The following is a 20,310-nucleotide window of genomic DNA, read 5'->3' on the forward strand; positions in this document are numbered from 1 at the left end:
AAGGGTACATTTTGAACGTAATATAGAGTTTGCCTTAACACTCGTGTAAAAGCCGTTCGTATAAATTACTAATACATTAAATGACTAAAAATGATCAACAACAAAGATAGTTCCAGAAAACTCTATAGAAGGCCTTAATAAAAATGATAAAATGATGCCTTGGAACTGCATTCATAATTAAAACTGCATGAATACAGTTCAACATTATAGTGGTTTATTTGAATGTAAAAGAAAAACATTGCATTTTGACATGGCAAATAAGCAAAGACAACCCAAGGTCTACAGAATTGGACAATTCTACTACTGGAATAGAACATGTCAGTATTCCACAGAATAAAATGTTTGTAATTATTTGAAATCCTGAACCTCCATCTCTAGTTTGAATGACACAAATCTGAAGCGTCTTTTCATTTCATCTCAGGACCCGGGAGTTTTTCAATCCCCTTTAAAATGCAACCGTCAACAAGACATTTTTATGTTGATTTCCCCTGAAAAATGTAAACACTCAATATATAACTATTTATTTTGCATCAGCATACAGACCAACGGCATGAATTTGTGAGCGGTCATCATTTTTGCTGTTCTATTCGCAGCTAGTGGCACGGAAATTACACACCTTTCATTTTTGACTTAAAGTACCGCCTAGCATTCAAGGCTGTATTACATTGTATAAAGACGTGACATTTAAAAACATTCAATCAGATTTTTATTTTAAAATGAATGGCAAGATAATGGCAATGACCTTGCGAAAATATATACCGAGGTGAATGGAAGCCCAGCTGGGTCCAAGTTTTGAGAAATGTGAACAGGACCAAATATAATGTGGGTATGATAGCACACGCTTGAGACCGGCATATGCAGAATATTACAGATCCAGCACATCATATTATTTTCCGAAAGAACTTTGCAATGTTTACAGTGATGAACTAAAATGTTAAAAATGTATACTTCACTTTAAAAAGTATACATTTGTGTATAAGCTCTCCTTTTCATACAAAGGCCTCATTGGAGAAAATGGACATTCATTGGGTCACCAGAGTGATCTGAGAGGGAAGGGAATGCTGGTCAATCCGCAGTGCAAAAATGGCATATCCCCAGAGAAACAAAACTTGTCCAACGCGAGACTAAGATCAATATTTGCAGATGTGTTTGCCAAGCTTTAACGACTGTGGCTGTTCTGAAACACTCACTTGCCATTTCACCTTCGGCGAATCCATTTTCAACTCGGAATTACATTGTAGCGTACTTCACAGAATACAGAATACAATTTTTGGAGAAAAGCCAAACGTATTCTTCTTGGTTACAACGCCAGTTTATCTTCTTCCCCAAACGGATGCTGAGACAAAGGGTGAAAATCATTTACAGACACCTTCCCCAGTGTTAAAAATATGTAGGTTTGTAGCGTTCCACAAGGAGGGTGTGTGTGCGTTTATACACACACACACACACACACGGGACACATATAGGTTTTTATAGAGATCCTTCTAATATATTAATGTACAAAATATATACTCTAAAATAGTTTTAACAGTTTGGCTTTCAGAATCAAAATATAAAATGTTCAGAATACAAAAACAGCCATAAAAGTGTACCGTGTCAGTGTAGCAGATTGTTTGCGTGCGGATGTGCGAGTCAGAATGCAAACGTGTGATGCGCCATGAAGCGGTCTAGATCTCGACTCTGAAGAAACTGTACTACTGTCATCACCAGTTTCCTTACCAGTAACAACCACAGTCGCCGTAGTAAAGTTTGGGTAACCGTAAAGGGTTTGTAGTGCTGCTGTGTCCTCCGTAACCATCTACCTATGTTAGCTTATTGTGACATCTCTACCTACCTAGATAGTGTTGAACACAACATTACAGTATGAACAGGACTCTGTACATACATCGATGGACTATATACACATAAAACAGCTGTGTTTTACAGGTATATAGGCTTCAGTGTAGTCGTGCGGTTTTCATTTGGATCCATGATCAGAACTTCCGACTCCTTTTGGCAACCGAAGAATGATTTGATAAAATCTGCTTTGTATTCCTTGAGATTCCTGTTTCTTTGGTCTCTGAGTATTATCCACCTTTCCGAGCTGTTCCGTACATTAAATAAGGGGGGGCAAAGCCCTCCGTTACAGTCCTACTGGAGGTCTCAATGTGCAAAAGGACTAACGCTAAAACACCAGGTGTCTGCTGTTTCTGAACGCATTCTGATTGGTCCAGCAAGTTGCCGCTCAACAGCCTGGCTCAGCCCCGAATGCTCTTCATTTGTCTCGTCTCAAACATGTTCTGAATATCAGACGGTGAGTGTTAACTGTTGTTGGGTCCTCCGTTCAGGAAATAGGTTGTCATTTCTCCTTTGCCCTTGACTTTAACAACCCCCCTGCACTCCAGTGTGTAGTTGTAGGAGTTGAGAACCTGGTAGAGGTCAGTTGTTACCTAATACAGAAAGATACAATGCGACTTATTGTAGTGGATTAAGTATTATCTCAGTATGCTATATGGTAACAATTATGTTCTTGAAGTATCTATCCAGTATAAACAAGTATGTATCTCACCTGTATTCTTTCAGGTACTCCAGTGCTGTCCATCCTGCTGGCTACATTCACAGTATTCCCCCATATGTCATATTGCGGTTTACGTGCGCCAATGACACCGGCCACGACAGGGCCCATGTTGAGACCTACAGGACAATTTAGCAACCATTATGAGTTCATTTCATTTGTTTATAAAGCACTTTACAAGTAAACGAACGCCATAAGAGCAGATAAATACAATACAAAGTTAAACAAATGAAATGACTCTTTAAAAAACGAATGAATAAAAAAATATACATATTAATGTAATCAGCCAATATAAAATGACACTTATGAAAAATGCTTCCGACATTACGTTGAATTGCATTGGTTTCTTCTGAAATGTCCCATGCAGGGGCTGTAGAAGATGGCTAAGCCTGATTCTTACCTATCTTCATTTTGAAGTTATTGAAAGAGTGCTCATTGATGTACTTCATCTGGTCCATGAGGCGCATGGCATAGTCGGCCAGAGCGCGAATGTGTGACCTTCCCGCCTTATCGTAGGTGGAGTCATTCAGCCCAGATGCAGCCATGTATGTGCTGCCGATCGTCTTGATCTTTTCCAGCTGACGGAACTGATCCTCACTTATGATCTGCGAGCAAAATAAACAAAATGATGGATTCTATCCAGAGGTTTTGAATGTAACGCTTGTAAAAATGCAAACGTTCGAAAATGTTTGCAAATGCAAGTCACTTGACTGTTATGTTTTTCATAATGTTTTGATATAAAGGCATACAGTACTGTATGTCTGAATGTTTGAAATAAATATGAATATTACACATTACATAAGTACATATTAATTTCATTGAAGCTTTATTTGAATTTGTGACCCTGTCCGACAAAACCAGTATTAAGGATACATTTGTCAAAATTGAGATTTTTACATCAACTGAAAGCTGAAGAAAACAGCTTTATATTGATATATGGTTTGTTAGGATAGGACAATATATGGCAGAACAACAAATGTTTACAACGCTGGAATCTGAGGGTGCAAAAAAAGCAAAATATTGAAAAGCACTGTAGCAGGCCATCCACTCACAAAATTAAAGTTTTAATATATTTACGGTAGGAAATTTATAAAATATCTTCATGGAACCTAATCTTTACTTAATATCTTTATGATTTTGGGCATAAAACAAAAACCTGTAATTTTTACCCATACCCCGTATTTTTGCCGATTACTAAAAATGTTCCCGTGCTGCTTAAGACTGGTTTTGTTGTCCAGGGTCATATTTATGTTTTTGAAATGGATGCCATGGACCAAACGCTGAAGATAAAACCCAGCCAGTCTTATTTCAAAAGCATCTCTGGGTAAGACCTCGAGAAGCTTGTTAATAAAATGCCTAGAGTAAATTTTCTTACTTTGACAAAGCAAAAATAAAACATAATTTTGATATATTCTATATACATAATCTCCACATTATATTTGTGTCAGTCTATAGTTTTGACAAGTTATTCATATTCTTCGCCCATTTTGGAATAATAGTAGTGTCTGTGAACTTCTGAATGGTAGTGTACTTTATACATTTAGTCTAACCCTATAAAATTTCTCGAAGATCCGCTCTACCTCATCGAAATCAGCGATGATCTCGTTGAGTAGTCTCAAGCACTCGACACCTTCATTGTTGGCCTCCAGTTCTACGTAGAACTCCGAAAAGTTGCTAATGGAAGCGAACATGACAGCCACACATTCACACGACTGATAATACAGTTCGTCGTTCCTCCGCTCGCGGGCCAGGAAGTGTGCGGCCACATCTTTGGGCAAGATGTTGTGAAGAAGTCGACGGTTGTAGGCCTGAAGTTCCTCCATCTCCTCTTTCTCCTCCGTGGCCTATGAAGGCAGATGATTGAAATGTCATCACTTGCTGTTGGTGATGATTTTCATAAGGTCTTTGACAAACTACTTTTTGGTAACTTTGGTTTGCTATTAAGCTAGCTTACAAGCAATACCTTTGAGACGTACACAACGCAACAGATAGGAAAGTACAGTAAAATATCTTAATAGAAAATTAAGTTTTAATAGACTTTCAGATTAATTTCAGGTTAAAAAACATCACACCTGTAACTTCCACAGGAAGTCCAGTCTGGCAGTGGACTCCACCTGCTGTGCATGGAGGTAAAGTGCCAATACAAAGACTGTGATGACCACCGGCGTCATGATTTTTAGAGGAACCCGCGTGTCAGTCACACAGCTACAAAATGTCAACGAATCCACATTTAAATGACATATCTAGGAACATGTTCATGCACATTTACATAGATATTTTCTAGCATAATTACAGGGATCATTACTGTCACAAACGTGCTAGAATACACTATTTATTTCAGCTTAGGGTTTCCATTTGTGGATTTTATCTTACCTTGTTCCGTTGATGTACTCGCTGTGAACACAAAGACAAAAGCAAATGTGTCAGAACACAACTGGCAGCACTTTATCTTCACGATGGATTCCATTAAACTGACCTGAACCAAATCAGCGAGTGCCCACTCAAGAGGGCATTCATTAAAATGAGCGCATAAAGTGATAGGCTAAAGCTAAGAGAGCGAAGAGACAAAAAGAAAAAGAACAAAGATAGCAAGAGATAAAGACAGACGCAGACTGAAAGAGAGAGAGACTGAAAGGTACAGACAGGTAGAGAGAATAAAAAGGTACAGAAAGATAGATATAGAGAGAGCTCAAGAGAGACTGTTAGTGTGAAGGATAAACACACGCAGAGAGACAGGTAGATAGACAAACAAGTAAAGAAGCACGCAGATAGACAGGTAGAGAGAAAAAGACATACACGTACAGTCAGACAGACAGATAGACACAGGAAGATGGAGACCAGATAGAAAGATAAAGACACGACAAGAAAGGTAGACATTGAAAGCAAGAGACAGACAGACAGACAGACAGACAGCATAAAACAGATATAGACATGGGTAGAGAGAGACAAATAACAAGTATAGACAGGTAAAGAGAGACAGACGGGTAAAGAAAGGCAGACACAGGTAGAGAGAGATGGACAGACGGGTAGTGAGAAGTATACATGCAGTAGTGAGAGATAAACACAGACAAGATAGATAAGTAGAGAGAAAGACACACTGGTAGAGTCAGACAGATAGACACAGGAAGAAAGGTACAAACAGGTAGAGAGAGACAGGTAAAGAGAGGTAGACACAGGTAGAGAGAGACAGATAGACAGGTAGAGAGACAGACAGGTAAAGCGAGACAGGGAAAGAGAGATAAACAGACAAGTACAAACAGAAGATAGACACAGGCGGAGAAAGACAGACAGGTACTGAGAGGTATACACGCAGTAGTGACAGATAAAAGACAGACGGGTAGAGAGCCAACAGATGGGTACAGACAGGTAGAGAGACAGACAGGTAAAGCGAGACATAGGGAAAGAAAGATAAATCGACAAGTACAAACAGAAGATAGACACAGGCGGAGAAAGACAGACAGGTAGTGAGAGGTATACACGCAGTAGTGACAGATAAAAGACAGATGGGTAGAGAGACAAACAGATGGGTACAAACAGGTAGAGAGAGACAGGTAAAGAGAGGTAGACACAGGTAGAGAGACAGACAGGTAAAGCGAGACAGGGAAAGAGAGATAAACAGACAAGTTCAAACAGAAGATAGACACAGGTGGAAAAAGACAGACAGGTAGTGAGAGGTATACACGCAGTAGTGACGGATAAAAGACAGACAGGTAGAGAGACAAACAGATGGGTACAGACAGGTAGAGAGAGACAGGTAAAGAGAGGTAGACACATGTAGAGAGAGACAGATAGACAGGTAGAGAGACAGACAGGTAAAGCGAGACATAGGGAAAGAAAGATAAACCGACAAGTACAAACAGAAGATAGACACAGGTGCAGAAAGACAGACAGGCAGTGAGAGGTATACACACAGTAATGACAGATAAAAGACAGACGGGTAGAGAGAGTAGGCTGAGACAGGAACAAGTGCAAACAAACAGGTAAAGAGAGACATGAACGGAGAAAACTGTGACAGACAGTAAGGCAGAGAATAATAGACACAGGTAAAGAGAGACAGATAAATAGATACTCACACGGCATTGGCCATGACAAGCAGGTCAACGTTGTCAAACAGGGTGACCTCAGGCACCTCGATAATGATCACATACAGGATTTCAATGAAGAGCATGAGGAAGAGTTTCCCAATACTGCTGATCTGCAGGAACACTGAGCACGCCAGTAAACTCAACAGTACACACGATGAGAAGTACTGCAAGAAGAAGAGACAAACGTATACTTCACTTTAAGCTACATATGTAATTGATGATATTGCTGGTAGTAATCGATAAAAATGACATCCTTAAAATAACAAACACAGAACAGCCGATACATTCTGATCAGTTATTGAACTGAGAACAGCGGCACACCTCTGGGAAATTGCAGGTGGGTGATGAACTGGTGCACAGGCTGTCCTGAGACCAGAGGGTGTAGTTGAAGGCAGAGCTGTGGACATGGCACGCGTTCACATCCCAGCGGCTGATATTAAACTCTTGGCTTAAACATGTCTTCAGGTCATCCGCACTGCAGGTGAACTAATGGACGGATCAAGAGGGAAAGAGGACACTCATTTGAAAAGGAAGCAAGTCAGACAACATTTTACTGCAAAATAAACTGTTTAGTGCCTATTGAGCAGCATGCGATGAGTAATAAACAAATATATTATAATGATTATCGAGTCGTGTTTTTCTGAGATTTTATTGCATATCTGTGGGCTTCTGTCTGTTGGAACCGATCATGATTTGTATTACTCTGTTTGCTCGAGGTGCAGAAATTGCAAAGCTCCATAGAATGAATCTTCTCTATGAGGCTTTTGGGAGACTCACAATGTTAATGAAAGCAGAGAGAAACACCAGGACGATTGTAAAAACCCCCACCAGGGTGCTGTTGAGTCTGGACTGAACAATCCTTTTGGATAGAGATTGCAGGGGCATAGAGAAAAACTGTCAAGAGAGAGAAAAACAAACTTAATGAAATATCAGTCGACAGTATCTTCTACACCACAGTATTATAAGGCTGTGATTCTTTGTTGTTTCCAAAGGAAAAACATACAGCCGTGAGAAAAATCAAGAGACTATTTCTAGATGTATTGTGGCCTTTCCAGTCCATTGTCAAACATCAGGTGTGACAAAGTCATCCAACAGCAATGTCAAAGACTAACAGCATGACGAGACTGATGGAAACTGTAATAAAATTCAGGTGATCACATACAATTCTTTGCAGTATTTAAGGTCTGAAAAAATAAACGCAAATGTTTGTCTTTGGAATTTGGGAGGAATATTGTAAGTAGTTCACAGAATAAAAATTAATTTTACCTAAACACTTACTGTATAAATAGTAAATTCAGAACGGTCTCTTAAAGTTTTCCGCAGCTGTATATTCTGTAGGGGTGTCGCAATATACTAGTATTGACAATAACCATGATTATTGATATGGTGTAAAATATTTCTAAATATTTGTATTAATTACACATATGATACTATTGTAAATAACTCATCACCAGTACACGACAAACACAAAATAAAGAAGTCTGAGTGATATTACTTTCTAGTTACACAATAAGGTTTAATTTTTTACATTAGTAAATATATTTGCTATCATAAACTAACAATACAGTTTTAAAAAATATAATTTTAATAATTAACATTAACAGTTTTTTTATTTTGTTTCAAAATGTTTTCCTAAATGCTGAAATTAACATGGACTAACATTAATAAATGCTTTAGTACTGTTCATTGTCGGTTCATGCTTGCTAATATTGTACATTTACCAATGTTAAAAAACACAACCTAATTCTGTCACTTATTTCATTGTTTATACAACATTGTGATTATTTTGGTCACAATAATCGTGCAATGCAAAATCGTATATTGTGACAGCCTAATATATACACACACATGTTTACTTATCCATCAAATAATGATATTCCAAAGACAGTTATAGTAATAAATGCTAATAAATGCGTAATAAACCGCTTTTGGGTACATATTTGACGAATACATATATAGTTGATGTTCAGTCTGAAATATTTAGTCAGTATTTGACTTTGCAGAGATTCTGTGAAACTGGGGCTTGCAGGTAGGTTTAAAAGCTCTTATTCCACAGAATCTGAGAGGAAAGATTAGCAGGTTGTAAGCAGACGGCCCGAGCTGCCCGCGCAGCAGGCACAATGACCGTTCCACCTCAGTGTGCACTAAAGGGCTGCCAGCTTCATATTGTGTCTCTGCATTGGCTCAGTGTGAGTCACCGTCTCCTGAGACAAGCTCAGAGTTCCACAGCTGAAAGCACAATTTCAATCAAACCCAAATCGGCATATTTTACTGCCGTTTCTTTATAGCAGTAGTGATGAAGACGAAAAGGTTTGAAATAAACAGGGACAATGTGAATGAGTTAAGAGTTGTTCTAATGAGAAGGATGTTCTAATGCATTCTTTGAACTTTGTGTAGTATTATGGTCCTGGACTGGAGAGAGTTGACCAGCCGTCTCTTACAATCGTGTGCGGCCTGCTGGAGAACAGAACTACATTTACCATTTAAAGATCATCCGAAAGAAGAATTACTCACTCCAAAACATGAGTAAATGGCTGAAATGAACATGACGGCCGTCAGGAGGACCAGACACAGCACATAGAAGCCAACCATCAGTCCGGAGCTGCACAACAACACAAAGGGAAAAAACCGAAACAACGTGAGTTTCAAATAAAATCTCCCATATATGCGTCTATTTATTGCTATTAAAAATTATGTTTCCTACATGATTTCATTTCACCCAAAAATGAAAATTCTGTCTACATTTACTCATCCTCAAGTTGGTTACAAAACTTCCTATACATTTTTTTATTCCGATGAAAACAGAGAAAGATGTTTGGAAGAATGCTTGTTACCAAACAGTTCTTGGCCGCCATTAAATATCATAGTAGGGACAATTGCTTTATACATTTCTTTGTTCTGTTGAACACAAAAGAAGATATTTTGAAGAATGTAGGAAAGCAAACCGTTTTGACTATCATTGTCATTTTTCCTACTATGGTAGTCAATGGTGGCCCAGAACTGTTTGGTTGAAAGCGTTCTTCCAAATATCTTTCTCTGTGTTTATCAGACCAATGAAATATATACAGATTTGGAGGGCGAGCAAATGATCGATGAGAGAATTTTTATTTCTTCTAAAAATGCTATTCATTTCTTTGGGTTTTAATAGTTTATAGGGGAAAAACTCAATTTCCCATTCAAAATGAGAAATTTAAATATGTGTGGATGATCTTTAAGTAGGTTAAAACAAACAGTAAAAATCTGCTTTGAATATTGTGGTTGTTCAGGTACAGAATGTCTTCATGTTTTATGCAAAACTAAAAAAGCTGTAGCTTCTGTCTATCTGATAAAAACATTCTCATTCAAATTCAAACATATTCTAAGCCTGTGGGTTGTTTGGTGAAGCATTTGTTTGGATTAGCCGTTACACATCACTGAAATGTACTTACTGCGGTACAATGACGATCTGAATGAAGCAGATGAATAAAAAGACGAGGGAGGCACAGGCCACGTATGCACCGAACCTGGCGTCTACCTGTTTAGAGTACTGATAGAGACATGAGGAGAAAGAGTGTGGTTATAAATAGAGGACTGGTGGATCGACAGAAGTCTATACAATTTTTGGAGATTTCAGAGTCAATTTACATATTTGCGTGAGATGTTAAAAAGTTTCTAGTCTAGAAGAGTGTGTAAAAAATAATATTTAGTATTCATATTCATATCTGTGTGTATATACAGCCACGTAAAAAAATGGGAGACCATTTAACATTTTTATTCAATCAGTAGTATGGGCTATGTGCATGCGCTAACCTCCATGTTTCGCAGTTTCTGCCACACCGCAGTTCTATACAGAAGTGGCGTTCTACTGCATTTGAATGTTTTAACGACATGTAAACTTATGATAGTATCATTTCAAATATGGTAGAGCACCTCTTCTATATACCACTGCGGTGTGCCACTACGTACAGCATCTGCTAAATAAAAAATAAAAAAACAGTTTCCCATTTCTCTCTGCTTTAGGTCTCCCAACCTGAAACTGCGGGGGTACTTCCTGTGAAACGTTGAAGTAACGTGTGCATGATAAAGTCATCAACAAATGCGTAAAGAATGACAGCATGACAAGACACATGAAAACTGTGATAAAAATATTAAAAATATTATTGTTTTTTTGCATAAAAAGTTTCTATAAACTGGTTTTCTTTGCAGTATTTGAGGTCTGAAAAAAACATAGTATATTTTCTATATTTTGACTAGTTTGTCCAGTTTTAATGGTCTATTTTTATTTGAAATTTGGGAGAAATATTGTTGAATGAATGAAACAGAAATGATCATTATACCTAAATTCATACCTATAAATGGTAAATTCAGAAAATAATTTTGAAATGGTCTTTTGATTTTTTTCTGCTGTATATGGGTCATTCTAGAATTGGGGGACATTTTGTGTATCCTAGATACACCTTTTATTATTTTTCATAAAAATAATGATATTCAAACAGTTTTGAATAATTACACAAATTATATCAAGCTATCACTTAAAATGTTAATATGTGTATTTAGGATCATTTTGCCCTTCATTCATCTATACCTATTTTGACTGTCTATGCCTCCTGAATCATACATTCATATATATATATATATATATATATACACATCTGTGTGTGAAAATGTAACCGGACTGAACAAGGAATTTAAAAAGTAGTACTATTGCTTCTTTCATAAAGCTAAAATATACAGAATATAGATAATGACAGACAACGAAAGCAACATTTCTTTTCACAACAGACTCAGATCACAAATACCAGTCCATAAAATGCTAAAAGTGCAAGCATCTGCAAATGGAAGGACCAACTTCCTTTACTTATAAATTCTGTCATTCTGCTTGGCTCATGCACAGTGTTACACCATAAAACGACTTGAATCAATGTGAGGCATAAAGACATCAGTCTCTGACTTCTTCTAATGCTTCTTTTCTTCTTAGCAGCAGTGCCACATCTTTGTATACTTGTACGCTCCCTGCAAAAGGGTTTTAACATAAAAGACTTCTGATTGTCAGTCTGTTCTATTTCTACTGTCCAACCTGAGAAACACTTTAATAGATTGATAGTTCATATTTAAGGTTAGAGTTGTATTTTTCCTAATGAAACACATCATTGAATAGCATATGGTCTGTTCTTCACAAACAGCTGTCATGTGTTAATAAATTTGTACGATAGATAGTTTACAAGCTGGTTTCGACTTCTGTACTACAGTAAAGAACTGAGATTTGTCAGGGGTGTGACAGCTGTACCTTCTTCTCCAGATCAGGCTCACGGAACGTCAGCAGAAACTTTTTGACATGTTCAGACCGCAACCGGTCGATGCTCCGAGCGTCAATAGCGCGGCCCAAAAACTCGTCCACCTCATCTTCAGGGTTCAGGTTTTCTTGTGTGTTTCTGAAAATGAAATGTCTAGATAACACAAGACGAAACAGTTTTTCCCACTTCTACCTTTTTAAGTAAAGCTTTGCCTGAGAAATTATACTCAGAATCTTATACTTTCACACTAATGGCTGTAAACCAAAAAGTTTTTGAACCAAAAAGTATTGAACCGACAGATATGCATCACATGGGCAGATGGATCAACTATAGTAAAGTAATAGTTATATAAAAAGACAACGCTTCAAATTGTTTTGCAGAATATACATTTTCTACAAAATTCCACGTCCATGTCTGTTTATCTGTATACTAAAAATATCACTGAAAATATCTCTTTTATATACTAGAAATGTAGTGATCTCACTTTTTTACTCATTTCACAGAAATATACATTTTACATATTAAAAACACTTGAAAACGAAGATGTATGAAGGTACGTACTTGTCTTTGGGATCTTCAAATCCCTGAAACAAAATTGATACAGAAAATGCATCAGTGGAGTGTGAGTCAACATAAAAATATCTGCATTGTATAACAAAAACAACAGTGACCCCTTCTGGATAAACTTCAGACAGGGCATAACAATAATAGTCCAAAACCAGGGAGACAGGGTTGGAAAGTAGTACTCAGAGAAATCCCAAGTATTCAGATGTTAATATGCCTTTAAAACATTAGTTCACTCAAAATTTGCAACCAACTGTACGTTAAAATAAAATGTCACCAAAAACAGACTTTGAAGTGATGTGTGCAATATCCAAAAGAAATCAAAGTGCAAAGTGTCGGCTAAGTAACTACATAAAAAACAGCAAATAAGTTTGTCAAGACAAATGGGGATTTTTATGTATTAAATCTATTATGGATCCTTGAAAAAAACTGCTAGGGGTATATTAGCAGTCATTAAAAATATTGTTTCTCAAGACCAAGATGTACTCCCAAACATATACTATGATCCAGTCAGTTAATGTGTTACATCATTGTTTCTTTCCTATGACTGAGCAACACCTTCTGGGCCAAATCATGCCTCTAGACAATACAACAGACAACAACAGGTGCTGTTGTTATTATGACACATATAATCTATTACTCTGAATACACCACATGTTCAGCCCAGTTTGTGTAGGAGTGAACAGATCTCTGGCTATGAAATGGAGTTGATTTTTAAAGGTGCAGCGTCCCATTTCTGCACTTTCAGGGTCTCCAAACAGAACAGCAAAAATAAACAATTTAATGCAGGCTATTGGAATGACTATTCCTAAAAGTATTGCTTAATGAAAAAATGAATATTTTGTCTCACATTTTTATCCCATCCTAGATATAAATCACTTTCTTCAGTTGAATATAATGTAATATGTAATAATGTAAGATATTATAATGTAATAAAAGATATTATAATGTAATTTAAATATCTTTTACATTTTTGTCTTCTGAAGTGAAATGATACATCTGTGAGAGAAAATGGATCATATGTATAGCTTATTTAGCTAAACTGAAACTTAAACAAGTAATGCATTTGAATATAGCAACATGTTGTTATAGTCAAATCTCATTGGTTCTTATGTGTCTTGTGCTAATAAAATGTGACTAGTCATGAGAGTTCAACAAACAAAGAGTTTTGAAGTTATGTAATGTGAAGTTATGTGAAGTTATGCTAATGTTTAGGCTAATATGCTCAAAATATTGTTGTATTATTCATTCACTTCAGAAGAAGCTTTGCTTTGTATTAATCCACTGAATACCTCTACATCTAAACTTCAAATCAAACGTTAAAAACAATAGAGTGAAAGTTTTGATCTGAAGGTGTATGCTTAAATAACTGAAATTAGTTTTATGGACAAAAATATATCAATACATTAAAAAAAAATGTTGTTGAATGAATATTGAAAAAGAACAGCAAATAAGAGCACAGAATAGATGGAAACTACTTCAATATTATTTCAGCTCTCATTGGCTGCCTTTTCTTTATTATTTAGTCCAAAAAAAATATTTCAAAAGTTTTATTAAACAAAATGTTAGTTTTCTAATGAAATGAGTTATGTTTTCACAATTTAGATCAAATGATTTTTAGGACCACAAAATACATTTAAGTTACATCAAACAAAAACACATCGTCCGATCTTAACTTTTGGTTTGTGTCTGGTTGTAATATAACAATTTATTCTATATATTATTTATATTTATAAACATTTAGAAATATATTTCATTGCATATTTCATTGTATTAAATGAAATTAAAACTACTCGACAGTTCTTCATTCTTTGCGGGGGTCACATAATGTTTATTTTTGTCATTGCCGCTGAAACTGCCATATGAGGTGCTCGATATTCAACCGCAGAAAAAAGATTAATTCATTTACAGGTAGCTTAAGGTTAGAAAATAAAAAAAGACATTTTTGAGAAGGAAAGTATTTTAACATTAAAATAAGCTGGAAACCATGGATGTCTGAAATGTGTTTTAGTGAGAATAGGTTCATCTGGACTTCTGTGTCCCCTTCTACCGTGTTAGTCAAGCTCAGATGGAACAGGTGATTTAGACAAAGAGAGATAAGTCATATTCCCATGGAGCAGACACAGGAACTAATTGGTGGTTCCACTTTGCCTGATTAAATCCCTCGGGGTGAAATGTAAGGCAATCCTGCTTTATTTAATTAGTGTGCAGTTCCCTTTGGGTTCCAGAGCTGCGGAACCAAATGAAAGTGCAGGGACTACACAAAGAGCTGGAAGCCATTTACAGTACCTGTGGCCCTAAAGCAAAGTCCTTGGGATCGTTTTGGCTTAGTTAACACATAAACTAAAAGTCCTCCCCTGTCAAATGCTTTGGCCTTCAACACCAAAGATAATGCAGGTTACTCATGGCAATTACAATAAATGCAAACCCCACAGTTTTTCAACCCTCATCCTACAGACTACTTAATGCGGCCCTTTCAAAAGTGTCTCTTCCTCACCATCCTCTTCATCTCCTTGGAAACCTGATTTCCTGCCAGGTGATTGTAGAAGGGTCGGTCCGTCCAGTGAGTGCTGTTATGGTTAACAGAGTTGGAACTTTGCCGGTTCATTTTAGCAATCATGGCCTTTTCTTCATTCTGTAAAGAGAAATAAAAAAACGTGACGTCTTACGGTCTTCGCTTTTTAATGTCACAGTCATTAACTAGCTTGTCTTTTGACATCACTTTTTCTAGAATGTATCTACATAACAATGAATATAAATTAGCTATCTAGCGCCCAGTGCCGTGTGAGTCATGCCATCTCAGAGCGCTAGGTCTTCTGCTGCACAAGGATGTGAACATTAATGGAAAATAATTGCATAACGACGTGTGTCAGGTAACGAGAAATAATGTTTAACATATTTAAGATCTGTTGAAGTTGATAAAAGGGGCTCTCACCCGTTTCTGACTGCATCCCACAATGAGGTAGGTTTCAATGTTGTGCTTTTTGAGATAGACGTTTCTCTCTCCTCCAAATCCAGGTTCTACATCATAATCCCCGTTCAGGTAGTTCAGGGTGGCCTTGGTGATATGGATACGCCTGAGAGGATAAAAACACTTTAATGTGACATGGAAACAGGAAGCTGAGTTGAATCCAATCACAAACAATATTGAAATACTGCTGATAAAAATAGTATTATATGCTTGTTTTTCGTAAAGGGATAGTTGACCCAAAAATTAAACTTCCGTCATGAATTACTCAACCTCAAGATGTTCCAAACCTGTATAAATTTCCTTGTTGTGTTAAACACACAAAATTAAAAATATTAGCGACTGACATTTCTGGGGCATTATTGATAACATAGTGGGGTAAAATTATATGGTACTCAGAGTTGAGCAGGAACTGTTTGTTTTACAAAATTCTTCTAAATATCTAATTTTGTGTTTAACAGAACAAAAATATATATAAAAGTTTTTACTACTATGGTGGTCAATGGTGACCCAGAAATCTCAGTTGGTAACATTCTTCCAAATATCTTTCTTCGTGTTCAACCAAACAAAGAAATTGAGGTTGAGTAATTCATGACAGAATTGTAATTTTTGGGGTGAACTATCCCTTTAAGTGTTTGAAATAGAACAAATGATGCCGTGTTAAACATTCTTGTAAAATCAACTTCATCACAACACACGTGGTGAGGTACTGTTATCATCTCAGGATTAAACTGTATTTTTATTTAAACTCAATTTCCACAAAAATATCGACTCTTGTATATAATGACTCTTGGTAGTTTGATCAAAAACATAATAAAGCAGTTGGGTGGTATGAATTGCAATGGGAATTGTTTAGACACTTGTCCCAACTAGCCTTGTGTTAATGAAAAAAGAAACACATTCTCAGATCCCACATAAAGAGATACAGGGAGTTCTTTCCCGGGATTTTCTGAGGTGAGAAAAAAAAACACCCTAACAAAAATCAAAAGGTTTGAAAAGTAACCCAAAGTTCATAAATGTACCCTGCTTGGCCTCCAGCTTCCATGTGATTGGCCAAGGTTACATCGTTGGACCAGACATCAAACTGCCACTTCCTTAATCCCAGCACCCCACAGTGCACTCGCCCGCTGTGGATACCAACACGCATGTTCACGTTCACACCAGTGACTTCTCTCACCAACCTAGAGAACGGACCGAAAACAGAAAACTTTTGAAAATTCTGTGAATTATTTCCATAAACTATTTACATCATGCCAAAACTGACTTCTCCACTGAGGTTTACACACAAATTAAGTCTTCGAGTATTTGCAGTACAGCATGTATGAAAAGTGCAGTGAGCTGTGTCACTTTAACTGTCCTTGAGTCAAGGAAAAGGAGGCCGATGTATAACTGATGAATATTTCAGGATGTCTGTTATCAACATAAATGCAAAAATTGAGATAGAATAGAGGTATACTGTGTCCTCACATTTCATAAATTTTATTGAAATAATATGTAAAGTAGTGAAGTGATACTGGAGGAGCATATTTGTACAATAGACCTATTTGGTTTTAATGCCTCTTCAAATTAGATTAAATTAATCAAACGATGAAGTGTTTAGTGCAAAACAGACAAAACACTAAAGTATATACAGAACAAAATTATTTGCAAAATATATGCATATCAGGGAATAAGGGTTTTAGTCAAATAAAGAAAAAACACGTTCATAGAAAGTAAATCATACATTAGCCGGGTTTCCATCAAAACGTGATGCGAATCTTTTCAAAGTCGGCAATAACAGGAGAAAAGTTGTTCGCTACGACAGAATTTATTCAGCAAATACGTTTCAATCTCCCATTATTCGCATTAACTGTTTTTCACAAAGAGAAAAAAACACCAAGCGAGACTAAATTTTGGCATTTTAATCATTCGTTTCTGATGCGAAGAGAGGGAAACCCGCCTAATGACAAATATTCTTTCCAGTTATTAATATTTAATATTAAGTAGCCATTCTCCTGGGTCTTGACTCATTAAACTTGCATGTGTTGTTTACATTTTTCTTAAGTCTCTTTAAATTCTTTAATTGAAATTCAATTCAAATCACAACTCTGTGACATTTAAACAAACTTTAATTACCTTTTTAATAAAACATTTGAATAAGAGCAAAGATGTGATTTTTTCAAACTTCAAAGGGATGCTTCCCCTTTTCCAACATAAAATAGGTGCCAAAGTGGATACACTCTCTCTGAATAACTTGGCACAAGTTAACGCCGCACATTGTGAACCGGACGCCACACACGGCAAACAAGCCATCAAACCCCTTCGAACATTGAGAGTGACAAGCAAGTCTGCGGAAAAATGGTCTCTTCCTGTGTGATAGGTCGCTGGGGCTGTTTGCTGCGGCTCAGAGGAAAACAGACATATGCTCAGTGGAGCAGAACACAAGTCCCTACCAATCCTGCTTTAACAAACAACTCCTCAGACACACTCCACATTAGAGAACATAGGCCACATGCAAAGACAATGTCTACTCGATGAAAACAACTTATTTAAAAGACCCTCTGAACCATTGTACCGTCTAACTAAAGTGTCACTTTCCAAAACAGGATCTGAAACTTTTCAGTCAATCTAACGGCAATAAAATGAAGTGTTTAAACCTCAGAATACAGTATGTGGGTCTAGTGCACTACTTTACAACTGTTGTCTCACTGAATCATAAGAAAGAACTTTACACAGCACAGAGGTCATGCTGTTCTTCCTGATGAACAGAAGAGTCACTGTTATACTCACGAGATGGCTTCAATCATGTCCACACCCATCTCCACGCAGCAGTGCGCATGGTCGGCACGGGCCTCGGGCAGCCCCGACACGCAGTAGTAGCAGTCGCCCAGAATCTTAATGCGCAGACAGTGATTCTCCTGGAGACCAAGAGACAAAATTACATTTTGGGACAGTTGCAGATGAAGTGAGAAAACCTTTATCCTTTTTTGCATATAATATTTTTGTCCGTTTGCATTACAAATCTTGGCAGTGGTTTTCCTTGCATATTTGTGGCAAACAGCACAGGTAGATTAAAGGAAAATGGAAAGATAATTTGTGACGTTTACATTTCCTATCCAGCCCCTCAGCTCTACACCCTGTATGTCACTTCATACTGTATCGGTCACTAGGGTGGGATGTTAGATGGCCCTTATGAGGAATGCGTCACATTTACAGCCTTGATCAACTTATATAAACACCACATACTTCAAACGTTTTTCCTTTTAAGGGTGTGGACTTTTATGCAGGAATTTAAATGATTTATGAAGAGAAAACACGTCTATGCCGAATTCCCAAATGGTTTAGAAAGGTCAGATTTTAATCTAGTTTGTCTGCAGTGTATTTTTATGTAATAAGCTCAGCATCCAATTTTGAAGTGAAAAAATGCAACCCGATTTGTTGTGATGTTTTGCTTGGAAAATCTGAGTAGTCTGAAGAATAGCCAGCACTCCTCTGTGTAAAGGTTGGGTAACGCTGTATAAACAGAAAGACCATTAGAACTGATCTGTAACAGGGCTAATGGATTTCAAACAGGCCGTTTAATATTAGATGCTTTCCAAGAATCAGGCACATCTTTGTGTCCAGTGACTTTTCTTTAAAGATGAGGTTACACACGCTGTTTCTGCCAATCTCATATTAATCCTGAGTACCTATACAGTAGTATTGCATTCTTTGTATCTTCGAAGAGTATTTAGTTTGATCAAATTTGTAAAAGAGAGGTACGGTTGTACAATTATTTTGGCGGGACGGAACTACAGCTCTTTCTCTCATGCTCACACTTGGGCGTGCTCTTTCGTTCTGTGAATGACGCATGGGCGTGCTTTTCCAGGAGGATAGTCCAATAAGGGACTAAGAACCCTTGTTACGAATTGGAAATATATGTTCCAAAAATAAGTTAAAAAAAATGCGGTTACCCAAACCCCAAAAAACTGTATCAATAAGCACAGAATAATTTTGGTTACAAATTCGGTTTTATATTTGGTTATGGGGTCAATGACATATAAGGCTTTTCGACATGACAATTTTTTAATACAAAATAAATAATATCTATTGTAGTGATTCAAACATTAAGAATGTGGTGTACACAAATGCATATTAAAAAATTTAATTAAGTGATTTCAGTGTTTTTATCTATGAATAGGCCTTAAAAAAATTGAATGTGTCGCGACCGTGAATTATCAAAAAAATTATTACAGTTTTTCTCCATTGGTTTGGCTCATTTCTTGAAACAGAAATTACATTCTCAAAATTCTAAGATAATTTGGCAAAACAGTCTTACAGTTCAGTACAACACTAGCTCACTTGCAAAAGCTAATATCCCTCCCAAAACTGTTCACTCATGCTTCAAAACTAAATTCCTATCCCTATATTTTTGTCTAGCTAACAGAATACAATTGTGTATATAAACTGAAAAAAAGAAAGAGGATTTTAGAGAGTAGCCTCCAAGGTTTGACATCACACATTGCACTCATACTGTAACATACAGTAACTTAGAAATTTGCAATTGGATGAAACTAATGAGCAATTCGATTCTGTTGTGAACAATTGCTATGTGGTTTGGAGGTTTGTCCATGATGTTTTGATAATGTCATTTCTGTTTCAAGAAATTAGCCAAACCAATGGAGAAAAACTGTAATTCCATTCCATGACATGCTTAACATTTTTTTACAAATCTATACTATATAAACCGTTTAGAAAGAATTGATTTGCATTTGGTTGAGTTTTGGTAAGTAATCATCTCATATTTTTGTTTTATAATTTTGTCTTCTTAAATGAACAAAATTAACAAACCAGTCTTTTCTGAAAATCGCATACAACTGCTATAAATGTTTTAAAAATACAATTCAC

The 20,310-nt window shown here is 36.7% G+C and overlaps 1 protein-coding gene across 2 annotated transcripts in view; it reads right to left on the bottom strand.

Annotated features, from left to right (window-relative positions):
• Nucleotides 1-197: 197 nt before the first annotated feature.
• Nucleotides 198-20,310, bottom strand: part of adcy5 (adenylate cyclase 5) — a 63,653-nt gene continuing 43,540 nt past the window's right edge. The window contains exons 5-21 of one of the 2 annotated variants that reach the window (XM_056754963.1): nt 18,214-18,341; nt 16,467-16,625; nt 15,412-15,553; nt 14,974-15,111; nt 12,474-12,496; nt 11,906-12,050; nt 10,068-10,165; nt 9,154-9,241; nt 7,417-7,533; nt 6,961-7,125; nt 6,628-6,803; nt 4,928-4,948; nt 4,627-4,759; nt 4,135-4,398; nt 2,955-3,159; nt 2,549-2,673; nt 198-2,429 (exon numbers count right to left, since the gene is read on the bottom strand). In XM_056754963.1, coding sequence (XP_056610941.1) covers nt 2,301-2,429; nt 2,549-2,673; nt 2,955-3,159; nt 4,135-4,398; nt 4,627-4,759; nt 4,928-4,948; nt 6,628-6,803; nt 6,961-7,125; nt 7,417-7,533; nt 9,154-9,241; nt 10,068-10,165; nt 11,906-12,050; nt 12,474-12,496; nt 14,974-15,111; nt 15,412-15,553; nt 16,467-16,625; nt 18,214-18,341 — 2,256 coding nt within the window. In that variant the 3' untranslated portion in view covers nt 198-2,300. Of the gene's footprint in view, nt 2,430-2,548; nt 2,674-2,954; nt 3,160-4,134; nt 4,399-4,626; nt 4,760-4,927; nt 4,949-6,627; nt 6,804-6,960; nt 7,126-7,416; nt 7,534-9,153; nt 9,242-10,067; nt 10,166-11,905; nt 12,066-12,473; nt 12,497-14,973; nt 15,112-15,411; nt 15,554-16,466; nt 16,626-18,213; nt 18,342-20,310 lie in introns of both variants that reach the window. The other variant, XM_056754962.1, reaches the window with a different exon arrangement.

The sequence above is a fragment of the Triplophysa dalaica genome, chromosome 8 (assembly GCF_015846415.1).
Source record: "Triplophysa dalaica isolate WHDGS20190420 chromosome 8, ASM1584641v1, whole genome shotgun sequence".
Taxonomy (NCBI): Eukaryota; Metazoa; Chordata; class Actinopteri; order Cypriniformes; family Nemacheilidae; genus Triplophysa; species Triplophysa dalaica.